General features: G+C 38.4%; 1 protein-coding gene across 1 annotated transcript in view; it reads left to right on the top strand.

The window, feature by feature from the left end:
- nsmfa (NMDA receptor synaptonuclear signaling and neuronal migration factor a) overlaps positions 1–13,909 on the top strand; it is a 77,410-nt gene that overhangs the window by 35,965 nt on the left and 27,536 nt on the right. Inside the window, exons 4-7 of the mRNA XM_056445705.1 lie at positions 2,430–2,496; positions 2,790–2,795; positions 12,533–12,585; positions 12,968–13,057. Coding sequence (XP_056301680.1) covers positions 2,430–2,496; positions 2,790–2,795; positions 12,533–12,585; positions 12,968–13,057 — 216 coding nt within the window. The remainder of the gene's footprint in view (positions 1–2,429; positions 2,497–2,789; positions 2,796–12,532; positions 12,586–12,967; positions 13,058–13,909) is intronic.

The following is a 13,909-nucleotide window of genomic DNA, read 5'->3' as shown; positions in this document are numbered from 1 at the left end:
ACTTAAACTACACCTAAATTAAGGATTCAGGTTTAAATGTGAAGCTCAGAAGTCTTGGTCCTCTAGTCCAGGGATTGGCAAACTCAGTACTGAAGGGCCGGCATCCTGCAGAGTTTTGCTCCAACACTGTTCAAACACACCTTGAACATGCTAATCAGTGTCTTCAAGATCACTAGAAAGCTAAAGGCAGATGTGCTTGATTAGGGTTGGAGCTAAACTCTACAGGACACCGGCTCTCCAGGATCAAGTAAGGTATACATTTTACCCATACATGCTTTCCTTTAGAATCAAGCCTATGACTTGGTGTTGCTAGTCCCATTGTATAGTTCAAAGGATGGGCTTGAGGGCCAGAATCTTCTTCAGGGGTCACCAACCCTGTTCCTAGAGATCTACCTTCCTGAAGATTCATGACGCAGTCACATTAGAGTTTGAGCTTGCGAAATTCTGTCGTACGGCGCTGCGAAAAGGGGCAGGATTAAACAAGATGATTAGACATTTAAAAAGCAAACAACTGGTCCATATATTAAGTTTCTGTCCAGAGAGGTCATGTTTTGATCCTCGATAGGTCTCACTCAGTCAAGTCGTGCGATTTCACAGGTCAGAGTTCACCAAGCTTGAACTTGCAAAACTTATCGCACGAGCTTGCGTTTTCGGTCTGATCCATTCGCGTGCATATGAATGAAAGTCTGTGGGGAGAAAAGTGCAGTTTGACCGCAGCTTCACCCTGATCAAACACACCTGAACCAATTAAGACCTGAAACAGCACTTCATAATTACAGACAGGTGTGTTTGGTCAGGGTTGCAACTGAAATCTGCAGGAAGGTAGCTCAACAGGAAAAGGGTTCGTGACCTCTGGTCTAGTCCAGTCTAATCCAATACAATTGCCTGGAAGTTCCTTTCCTTATCTGTCTAAAGACCTTGATTAGCTGGTTCATGTGTGTTTTATTGGGGTTTGGGGTTGAAACTAAACTCTGCAGTACAATTTGCCTTTCAGAAGCAAGTTTGAACACTTCTTATCTTGTATTTACAGTAAGGCTTCCCAATCCAAGTATTAGGTACCCCTAATTCCTCCTAATAAAACACACCCGATTCAACTCTTTAGTTCATTAGTAGAGAATCAATCGCTTACTAAAGGCAGGCGGACACACTGCGATATCGTACAAGCTTGTATTCAATTTCTTTTCTCCCATCGGTAGAAGTCGCTTGGACAGCACTGAGGCTTGTATTGTCATGGCTTGTACAGTGTGAGAAGAACTAAAGCTGCGGTCACACTAGAGTTTGAGCTTGTTAAATTCTGTAGTACTGCGCTGCGAAAAGGGGCAGGATTAAACAAGATGATTAGATACTTTAAAAAGCGAGCGATAGGTCCATATTTTAAATTTCTGTCCAGAGAGGTCATGTTGTGATGTTCGATTGGTCTCACACAGTCAAGTGATGCGATTTCGCAAGTCATAGTTTACCAAGCTTTAACTTTGCATCGAAGCAAACTGCAAAACTTGCCGCACGAGCTTGCGTTTCCGGTCTGACGCATTCACGTGCGTATGAATGGAAATCTATGGGGAGAAAAGTGCAGTGTGACCGCAGCTTTACACGCTGAGCGGCTTACAAACTCCAGACTATTTTTTATGTAAAAAAAGATTCAACACGAATTCGTGAGGTGTGTACAGTCGAACAAGCCAATCAGTTGACCAATCAGGAGGAATTTTCCAGTATATCACTGCGTCTGAAAGATTTCCACATAAACTCACTCATTTAAATGGACATACAACCATCAGAAGACCTTTCCTCATCAAGCAGAGCTAATGTTTTTTTAGTAGTCTTGACATCTAGTCAAATTTTGCATGAATGTTTAACATTTCACAGACTTTCTTTGCATTCATTCATATGGTCTGACAACTGAAACCAGACAGAAAACAGACTTATTCTGTTCTGTCCTTACCTGACAATGTGTCTTTGTTGATGTACTGACAACAGTCCACAGATACACAAATGTCTTTGATGAATAACTACAAGTAGAGGAGACCAGCAGACCTTTCACTCACTGAAGAAAAATAAAGGCAACACTATTTTCTGCTGCAATCGATTGTATGCAATTGAACTTAAATCTAAAACATTTATTTCAAAATGTATAAGAGTCATTAGATGGCAAATTATTAAACAAAATGGCATTTATTTGTACACAAAACAGCACAAGGGTACTTTCCAAGCAAAAATGTCAGACATTTGTTAGGATTTACAAGAGAATAGTATAACTAGCATCATTTGGATGCTGATTTGGTTTGATATTTTGTTGTCTATCATGGCTTACATGTTCAAATAGATTTTGGGGCTACTACATAATTATAAATAGATATATGTTCAGTTTATATACCCTCAGATGTGTCTTTAAAACCATACTAATGTAATCCATTATGTCTGTTTCTAACCAGACGATAACAGTTGGTTCCCTAAAGAGAACATGTTCAGCTTTCAGACTGCTACCACAACTATGCAGGCGTAAGTACTTATTTCATCTTCAATACACACACACACACACACACACACACATATATACACACACACACACCAAAGCCATCTACAGTATATACCAACCTAAAGTACAGATGGCACAACAGGTGTCTCACCACTAACACTCTTTCATTTAGTGACATTTACTGTCAAACTGACTCACAAAGCTGACAAGTACACGATGACCACACAGTGTTTTTTTTTTTTCAAACGTGGTTGTTATCTAAGCTTTCTGTCTGTCTTTCTTTTTTTTTCGTCTGCCTTGCCTCGCCACTCAACAGGATTTCGTGAGTATCCCCTTTTGTACCCTTTAAATGTCACAAAATGACAGCGTGTGATGTCAAACGCTAGCTTCCGCACCGCAGCTCGTCCCGCCATCCATCCACTTTTACCAGTTTAGATTTATGTACAATATTCAATGTTTGAAGGGGAAAAATAACAATCACAGACGTTCCTGTCTGGATAAGATTACAATTTTCATTTCTCATTTTTTTTTCTATAATTGTGTGAGAAAAACGCAAACCTTGTTTAAAAATCACATGACAAACATTTATTGAATGTGCTCAGAATGAATGGCTCTGTTCAAATAGGGTTTGTGTGTTTGAAGTCACAGAGGAAGCTGTCGTTTCACTGCTGTCAGGATGATGAAACTGCAGTAAAATTATTTTACCTTGATGTACGAGTGAATCACAATGCGCTTGATTTGAAAACCTGAGGCAAAGATTGATGATGTTGCTTTAGTGGTTTGTAATGCAGCGGTGTGTTTCCATTCATGAAATGGCTTGGTGAAGCATCTGATAGGCCAGTCTGGATAATTCTGATTACCTCAGTCAGAGACACAGATGTCGTTGTCTTGGATGGTTTAGAAATGCTGACAGATGCTGATCATTTTTGCAGTTAAGTTGATTATCTAGAAATGTTGAGTTGAAATAATTAATAAGCTTGTTAAGTGCTCAGTGTATTTTATTGACATCTTTTAGTTAATCGTAAGGAGCAATTAAATCTCTAAATGTGCACTGGAATTCAATTCTGAGGTGACACTGTGTATATACAGTATTAGAGTTATTCTCCAATCAATACAAAATCATTGTCTGCGCAAGCGTGTGTCAGCATGAATCCTGTTCATTTATATTTTAATCTAATCTGAGGCTCTGTTGATGGCGGAACCTTTATTTGTGTGGAAGGAGCTGCTCCTGCTTAACCCCTGGCTAACATTGGCCCTTCATGAGCATGGCTCAGGCTGTAACCTCTAACCGCACTCAAGCTCACCCTCGCCCTCTCTGCCATTAAAGCTATGTCGCCTCCTGGCAGGGTTTTCCGGAGTCTAGCTGAGAGACAGAGGAGAAAAAGCAAGGTGGAGTCAGCTGCCATCATCCAGAGGTACTTTGTTGCAGGAGTGTTAATTATCGCTGCCTTTATTCTTCTCAGATAGAGGAAGAGATTTGGCAGAACTGTCTATCTAGCATCAGTCTGGCCAGTTACTGCACTCATCGTTCCTCCATTCCATTGTTCCATCCATTCCTGTACATTTATCTATCCATCCATCCATCCAACCATCCAACCATTTATCTATCTATCTATCTATCTATCTATCTATCTATCTATCTATCTATCTATCTATCTATCTATCCATCCATCCATCCATCCATCCATCCATCCATCCATCCATCCATCCATCCATCCATCCATCCATCCATCCATCCATCCATCCATCCATCCATCCATCCATCCATCCATCCATCCATCCATCCATCCATCCATCCATCCATCCATCCATCCATCCATCCATCCATCCATCCATCCATCCATCCACCCACCCACCCACCCACCCACCCATCCATCCATCCATCCACCCATCCATCCATCCATCCTCCCTTCCTTCCACACATCTATCCATCCAATATTTTATCTGTTCAACCGTCCATCCATCCATCCATCTATCCATCCATCGTTCTATCTGTTCATGCATCCATTTATATTTATCGATAGATATATTTATATACATCTGCCCATTCATTCATCCACCACTGATCCATCAATATCTATGCATCTGTCCATCCTTCCATTTATAATGATCGATCTATCTGTCCTTCTATAAATCCATCTCTATCCAAAGTTTTGTCTATCCAACATTCCATCCTTCCATACACCGATCGTTCCATCTGTGCATGTATCCATGACTATACATCTGCCCATTCATTCATTCATCTCTATCTATTCATCTACCCAACCATCCATCCATCCATCCATATATGTTCTAACCATCTGTCATTTTTTTCCATACATCCATCTGTCTATCCAACATTTCATCGAACCATGCATAGATTCTGTTCATGTATCCATGACTATACATCTGCCCATTCATCCATCCATCTATCCATCCATTTCCACTACCCATCCATCCATATAAGTTATATCCATCTGTCCTTTCTTCCATACATCCATCTGTCAATTCAAAGTTCCATCTATCCATACAAAGATCCATTCTATATGTTTATGTATCCACGACTATATATCTGCCCATTAGTTCATCCATCTATCCATCATCTACCCATTTATATTTATCCATCCATCTATATATAATGTTATATTTATCTGTCCTTTTTTCCGTACATCCATCTGTCCATCCAAAGTTCTGTCTTTCCAACATTCCATTCAACCATGCATACGTTGTTCTATCTGTGCATGAATCCATAACAATACATTTGCCCATTCATCCATCCAACTCCATCCATCCATATATGTTCTATCCATCTGTCCTTTCTTTCATACTGTACATCCATCTGTCCATCCAAAGTTCTGTCTATCTAACATCCCACCCATCTATTCTATCTGTTCATGCATCCATGACTATATGTCTGCCCATCCATCATCCATCCATCTGTATCTATCTATCGGTCTATCCAATTTTCTATCCAACATTCCATCCAACCATTCATAGATCGTTCTATCTGTTCATGTATCCACGAGTATGCATCAGCCCGTTCATCCATCCATCATTCCATCTCTGTCTATCCATCTGTCCTTTCTTTTATACATTCATCTGTCCATCCAAAGTTTTTTCTATCCAACATTCCATCCATCCACACATACATCGTTCTATCTGTTCATGTATCGATGACTATACATCTGCCCATCCATCCATCCATCCATCCATCCATCCATCCATCCATCCATCCATCCATCCATCCATCCATCCATCCATCCATTCATTCATTCATTCAATCTGTCTATCCTTCTATCAATTTTTCCATTTATCGTCCATCTATCTACATAACCATTCATCCATCCATACATCCTTCTATCTCACTACTGTACTACCTATCACATAATCTATCTGAAGCTGAGAGCCGTGCATCTATAATAATATGAGTTTTTCTGTCTGAGGACTAAGATGATAATTGACACGTTCATTATTCTTGGACACGAACCACCCTAAGCAGTTTAGCCTCCAATTTGCTGTGTGGTTGGGTTCAGACGAGAGTCAGATTCAATGTCTCACCTCCACAGTTACAATACACCCTGAAATTGCTTTTTGCTTCATGGCCACAAACCGACTTTTCTACTGTTGTGCAACTGAGGCGAGACTGAACCATGCAAGTTGAGAGGAAAATTGCTATTGTTTTTTAACTTCAGAAATTGTGGCCACTTACCTGCTTTTCAGCAAATCAGCTACGACTTTTGTACGAGCATTACATCATCTAATTAATATTCATGAGGCATGCTAATAAGATTTATAATCCCCTCCACACACACACAGGCGTTTTTATCATCATTTCTAAGCCTCAGATTTACTTAGCTACGCAAGGGAAAATTACTACATGTTATATATATATATATATTATCATAAACTGTATGCATCTGAATGATGTATTAGCTTATTCTTCATATAATTAATGAGGTCATTTTTACATAGGATGTTTCCCCTTTTGTTTTCAAGTCAGCATGTTTCATTAAATGTCCTCTCTAAGGATTGGGGGTTATTGAAACAAGACCAGATGGTCGCAGTAGATGATTCAGGAGTGTATTGTTAGACAGGGGTGGTGTGATGTGCCTGTGTAAAGTCAACCCTATGAGACAAATGATACACTGCAATCATACATTCACGAGGTGGCGGCAAGGACATAGACAGATAATGAAACCGAGACATGAAAGGAGGAGAGTAAGAATCTGAATGAGACGAAGACAAGGCAAGCAGACGATTGCGTAATCCGAGTTGCGGACGAATAAGAGGTCATATTGGACAGCAGTCTGGAGCAGTCGGCCAGATGTCTCCCACAATGCACAGCTGCTGTACAGAAAAACAATATGGTGTGGAAAAAACACCTGCATAATTTCTGAAAGCAGAGGTGACCTGAAATAACACAGAGTCTCTGACCCTTATGACTTCCCTTTAAGAGATAATTCACCAAAATCAAAGCCTGTGATCAGGTACTACTCTCTTTCCAAACTTGTAAGACTTTCTTTGGCAGAATGCAAATAAAGACTACTTTGCAGAATGTCCAGGCCGCTGCTGTTGGTACAATGAAAGTGAATAGAGACTGAATTTGTCATGGTGCACAAAATGTAACGGAAAAGCATTATTAAAGGGATAGTTCAGCCAAAAATTTAAATTGTGTCATCATTTACTCACCCTTCACTTAAAAAACCTATTTGAGAATCAGAATGAGATATTTTGAAAAATGCTGCACCCATTGACTTATTTCATTTTTTTTTCTCCTACTATGGAAATCGATGCATACCAGCAGCCAGCACTATTCAAAATATCGTCATTTATGTTCAACAGAAGAATGAAACTTAAAAAGGTTCAAAAAGGGAGAGTAAATGATGAGGTAATTTTCATTTTTGGGTGAACTAATCCTTTAAAGGCCACCTATTTTCCCTATTTTCCTTATCACCTAATAAGTCTTTTGTGTCTCCAGAATGTGTCTGTAAAGTTTAAGTTAAAATGCCCATCAGATTATTTATTCTACCTTTTTAAATCTGGAAAATTTGACCTGTTTTGACATTGTAGCTCTTTTTGTTGCCTGTGCCTTTAATGCAATTTAGCTGGTTCTTTCCACCCACCTTTACCATGTGCGAGTCAGAGCCATAGCCTTCACGTAGATAAACAGCACAGTGACAGACAAGAATGAAGCAGATCTCCCTGACTACTTTTCCAACTGTTATTTAATATATTTGTTGTGGAGTTAATTCAAGTCTTTCTGCAAAGATGAGTCACACACAATTCCATTATAAAGTTTGCGCACATACACGTGCGTGAACACACACACACGTAATAAAAAAATGTAAAAGTAGCGTTTACATCATGGCAAAATAAATTATCCATGAATTATTCTAAGCTGAATCTTCACAAACACATTCCTAGGACACCTGAGAGTATGACTCCTTTTAAGGGATAGGGATCATTTAATCACCCTTGACTTATTCCTAAACTGTTAAGTTTCTTGTTCAGTTGAACGCAAAGAAGATATTTTGAAGAATGTTGTAAACCAGGAACCATTAACATCCTTAGTTGGAAAAACAAATACTATGGAAGTCAGTGGTTATCGGTTTCCAACATTCTTCAATATAATCTTTTTCTGTGTTCAACAGAACAATAAAACAGGTTTGGAACTAGCCAAGTGTGAGTAAATGTTGACCGAATTGTCATTTGTGGGTGAATTTCTTCCTTTAACTAATTATAAAAACAGTGAATGAGTGCCTTAATGTTAATGATGGTCAATGCGTTAACTAACATCCCCTAATAGGACTTTTTTTTTTTCATAATACTCTTAATACATGCTTAAATATCAAAAAAAAAAAAAAAAGTGCCTTCAGTGATCTACTGCAGAAAGTCATATGAGTTTGGAACAACAGGGTGAGGCAGTGATGACAGAGGTTTAATTCTGGGTGAAACCTTCTTTTAAAATAGAAAAGGGGCATGCAGATTTATTTAACAGCCCGAGAAAAGTGGTGCTGATGAAATTAAAGAGCTAATAGAAGAGCAGACAAGGGACGGAGAGAGTGAGAGAATGCAAAGAGAGACGTTGGAGAAGAAAGCCTCTGACTCATCCTCAGCTGCGGGGGCGAGGGAGGTTTCTCTCCTTCTCTCTCTCTCTTTCTAATGCATGTGGGAGTAAATAAGCCGTAAGACGGACCGAAAAGGGAGATTTCTCTATATCTTCTTCCTCTCACAGGTGGGCACAGCTCTGGCACGTGTGTAAACAGAGGCCTTTTCTGTCCTCCTCCTATGCTTCTGCCTCTCTCTTCTTGTCTCCTCATTGCTTCCCTTGCAATTAATCATGATCCGCAATGTAATTATGCCACAAAACAGGACACTTGGAGAAAAACATATTGAAACAGACTCAATAAAATGCCGAAATTAAATTTTCATACACAATTCACCGGCTAATGAGGATACGCTTCCCCTAGTGTGCTAGCCATGTGTAGCGCTGCATATCTGTAATGATTGTTGTTTTTCTTTGAACCAAGGAGCAAACGGCGTAAAATGTAGACTAGCGCATGAACAAAAATGCAAAAAGGGGCAGCACGGTGGCCTCACTGCAAGAAGGTCGCTGATTCAAGTCCCGGCTGTGTCAGTTGGCATTTCTATGTGGAGTTTGCGTGTTCTCCCCGTGTTGGCGTGGGTTTTACTCTGGTCTATATTCAGGTTTCTGTACTAATAACACTTCTCCTCTCATGTGTTGACTTTTCCTATCATCTCTCTTTGTCTCTGTCACCTCTGTCCACCCCTTATTAGTGTTCTTGGACATTATTATTAAGCGTACAGTTGTCATGGAGTCGTGTTAGAGCTGTGGGACAGATTCTACTGCAGTGGCATTTTTCTCCGTCGGCTTTCTCAGTCGGATGGAGAGATGCCAAATGGCTCAAAGAAAGCACACATTTGCTGGTTCAATACCGCAACACGAGCAAGGACGTCTGCTGGTGTCTCTGACAGCCTACGTGGTGCAAATATTTAGCAGTATACCAAAATAAACAAGCACTTCAGTTTTATATGGCCTCCAAATATGCTTGTGCCTTAGAAAAACCAAGGGAAATCTTGAAGCGTGGATATAAGATGAGTGTTTATTGACTGCAGAGCCAAAGGGGTTTGATGTAAGGTCATACACACACATGCTGTTTTCTTGTTGTTTTATCCAAGTGATTAGTCTTCTAAGGTTGGATACTGAAACCTGAGTATCTGCAGGGCTACTGTGTACTGATACTGTATGAGCGGTACCAAATCAGAAAGCAGATTTCAAAACCTCATTTTGGTGCCACTTAAAGTATTAGTTCACCCAAAAATTGTGTTATTAATTACTGACCCTCATGTCATTTTAAACCATTGAGATCTACATTCATATTCAGAACACAAATTGAGATATTTTAGATGAAATCCAAAAGCTCTCATCCTCCATACAGGCAGGATTGATCCCAAATCATTCAAAGTCCAGTAAAATACCAAAAGAAGTTCTCAAAAATGTGACATAAGCTGGTCACACTTTATTATGATGGTCCGTTTGTTGAATTTAAGTTACATTGCATTTACATGCAACTAATTCTCATTAGATTATAAGTAGACTGTTAGGTTGGGGTTAGGGTTAGTGTAAGTTGACATGTGCTCGCAAAGTTTCTTATAGTCAGTTAAATGTCTGTTGAAGGAGCAGTATCAACAGATATTAAGCAGACAGTCTACTAATACTCAGACCATCAAAGATGTTTAACCAATAAGCCTTAATCAAGTTACGAGAATACTTTTGTGCAGTCATAAAGCAAAAAATAATTTTTCTAAACCGTTTCTTCTCCTCAGGGTGAGTAAAGGGCGCATTTTAATGAAATCGATGAGCTCCATATGCGTGTCGCACTTGGACACGCTGCTTTCTAAACAGTCGCATGAAAATGAATACATTCACTTCCATTTATATGCCACTTCTGTTTTTCAATGTTTTGTGCCACAATGTGACTGAAAAATATGTAGGTTAGTGTATGCTCCATTCAGCCAGTTTTTGTCCGCTTTGCTTTAAATTAAAGATTTAATCAATTATTATGGGTCATAACAATGTTTTGTGTCTAATTTTTACATTTTGTGGCAATTAGCCATGTAATGAGCACGTTGCATAGTGCTGCTGATAAGTATGTTGGGCTTTATTCTGCGATGACAACAGTCTGGATGTACTTAATCCCTTGAAATAAGGTAGCTGGTTTAGGTGGCTTAGGTTTATTGTGAACTTGTTATGTAAAGTTATTTTGTATTTACATCTATTTTTATAGTGGTCCCTTGTTATTCGCAGGAGTTATGTTCTAAAAATAACCCACAATAGGCGAAATCCACGAATTAGTCAGCTTTATTTATTACAATTATTATAGACGTTGTAAGACTGTAAAACGCCTCACTACACACTTTATACACTTTTCCCAGACAGGCATTAACATTTTCACACTTTTTTCTTTTGTTTAAACACTCTCAAAGTTCAAACCTTCGTAGAAAATCAAGTCCAGTATTATACAATGAAACCAAAGATCCAAAACCATTTGATCTTCATTTATTTATTCCGTAATGGCGCCCTACAGTCGCGTAACTTCTACCTTTATTTAACATGTCCAGAAGTTCAGCTTTTTGTGCGATGGTTAGCATCTTCCTCTGCCTTTGGGTGCTACAGCAGGTGCCTTTGATGGTGCAGAACGTTTCGTCAACATTTTGGGGAGAAAACTTGCAAACATTCAGTACAGCACACTGCTCGCGCTCAAGAGCAATGCTAGCGCTCGAATATTTATGTAAATTTGGCAAGGTGAACGCAGTGTGTACTGTACAGGAGACGCGGCACGGAGGAGATTGATTGACAATGGTCTACAGCCAATCAGGACGCAGAACCCAATGCACTGTAAAAAAAAAGCATGTCAATTTACACTAAAAAAATCCATGAAACTGCACGGCTGCAAAACGTGAATCGTGTTATAGCAAGGGATCACTGCATTTGGATACTTTATTCTTTTAATATATTGTTCATTTTATTTAATTAGAAAAATTCTTCAATAGATAATGTCATCCACCATTGTTTCTTGGCTCTTTTTATCAAAAGTATCGCTTCATGCATTATATGGCTTTAAAAGTGTTCATTTTGGTCAGCGGTGCCAATGGGCTATATGCACACAGACTTTTAATTTTCAACCTGGCAGCCCAAGGGCTTCCAGTGAAATGTCTTTTCCGTTACAAAACTGTCATGTTTAAGATTGGATTTCTTTAAAAATCAGCGATCTTCACTGCCTGTTAGACATATGATATGAAGTGGGTCTCAGACCGGACAACAAGCATTAAATTCCATTTACGCTTAAATATCGTTTTACGCTTTAACAACTAAATTAATGCTTCAGTCTCTTTTACTGAATGTATTGTAATTACATTACAACATCGATGCTGTAAAAACAACCTTGTGAAATTGAAAATAGTCAACTTTCACTGGAAGTTTATCGTCGGTTTTAAAACTCTAGCTGTGCATAGAGCCCATACCCTAGTGGTCAATGTACCAACATGAATAGGGCAACTGCACTGCAGGCGTCTTGGATTTGAGTCCTGACTCACAGGACCTTTCCCCGTGGTCCCATCAAACTTCACTTTCTGTCAATATCTACTGTCCTATAACAATAAAGCCAAAATGCCAAAATGGCCAAAAAAAAAAAAAAACTTACTTAATTAACATAAGTAAGCCTTTAAATGTCAATTTAAGCTGAATACTAGTATCTTGAAAAATATCTAATAAAATATTATGTACAGTCATCAATGCAAAGATAAAAGAAATCAGTTATTAGAAATTAATTATTAAAACTATTATGTTTAGAAATGTGTTGAAATTTTTTTTCTTTCTGTTAAACAGAAATTGGGTTAAAAAATATACAGGGGGGCTAATTATTCAGGAGGGCTTCAACACATTAATTTTATTACCGGTATTGTAAAAAACAAAAAACAAAATGATACAGTCCCTCACCTTTTTTTGAGACATGATGTATCATTTTATCTCTTTTTTCCCTCTTTTTTAATTTCCAGAAACTTCCGGAAGCATTTACGAATGGTGGGCAGCAGACGAATGAAAGCACAAAGTGAGTCTCCATGTGAGAGTACAGTACGGATGAATGCACAGCTCCATTTGTGTTTGTCTTGTGTGTTATTATTTGTACACATGATGCATTGTGTTGTGCAGCAATGCATGTTAACATGTGCATGGAGGATGATTGACAGTTTTGAACAAAAATAAATCAACGGTTGAGGACAAGCGTTGGTCCATTTTGCTTCTGTGTGTGTTTCCAGTGTAGCAATGGAACCAAATGCACATTGAAGCTTGTGAGAAATGTGTGTGTAGCTGGTTGGTGGTGTGGTGTGGTGTGTTGGTGTGTGTGTGCTGCGGCCCTCAGTCTGTGAGGATTATGGGACGTTGCGTGTGCACGTGCGTGCGTGTGTGTGACCATCTCTCCAATTCACTAGCATTTGCAGAGCGCAGGGCGAAGAGTTTCAACCGATCCTGGAGCGATCCAACCCCTGTCAAACAAGACTCTCTAACCGACTCAAAAGACAGTGAGTCCACCTGTACACACACACAAACACACACACTTAAAAGTTCCCATATCTCAACATGACTGCAGGAAAATGCAGGAAAGCTCTGCATTAGTTAGTTCATAAGCAGTTGTCAGTTCATATCTGATTATTTGTGTATCTGATTGGAATCTGATCTGAATGTTTTACAGTTCATGTTGCTTTTTTGTTTTATAGTATATCGACATGTTTTTCTATGGCATTAAATATATATTTTATTGGTATTACTAACTAAAACTCAACGACAACAATGGTTGCAATATACGCAACCTGACAAAAGTCTTGTTGTTGATCATAGTTGTAAGAGCTACAAATAATAAGCTGACTTCTAGGTACATTTTTTCCAATGAATCATCTGTTGAACTTCATCCTAATCATCACAAATACTGCAGAAGATGAAGCTATGAAGCAGAAAGGAGGAATAATGAGTCAGGGAGGTAACTGACTTCATAACATTAATTTTCGGCCATGAGTCAGGTCTAAGACAACAGATAATTCTATAAAACATATATTTTTGTATTCTATAGAACTGTCATAGTTAATATTCATGCAAAAGTCTTAGAATATTACTCCAGTTGTGTCTTTACATTGTTTTTCAGTTACATTTTGGATTGATTTCTGTTATTTTATTTAGAATAATAATTGTATAATAATAATAATAATAATAATAATAATAACAACAACAACAACAATAATAATAATAATAATAATAATATAACAAATTGGCATATTTATTGAAAATAAATACATATACCTAAATGTATTTAGAATAATTATTTTAAATGTATATATTTAAAATATTTAAATATTTAAAATATATAAGTTAACCACAGT

Source organism: Danio aesculapii, chromosome 21 (assembly GCF_903798145.1).
Source record: "Danio aesculapii chromosome 21, fDanAes4.1, whole genome shotgun sequence".
Taxonomy (NCBI): Eukaryota; Metazoa; Chordata; class Actinopteri; order Cypriniformes; family Danionidae; genus Danio; species Danio aesculapii.
The sequence above is the reverse complement of the archived record's forward strand: the minus strand, read 5'-3'. Positions and strand labels throughout refer to the sequence as shown.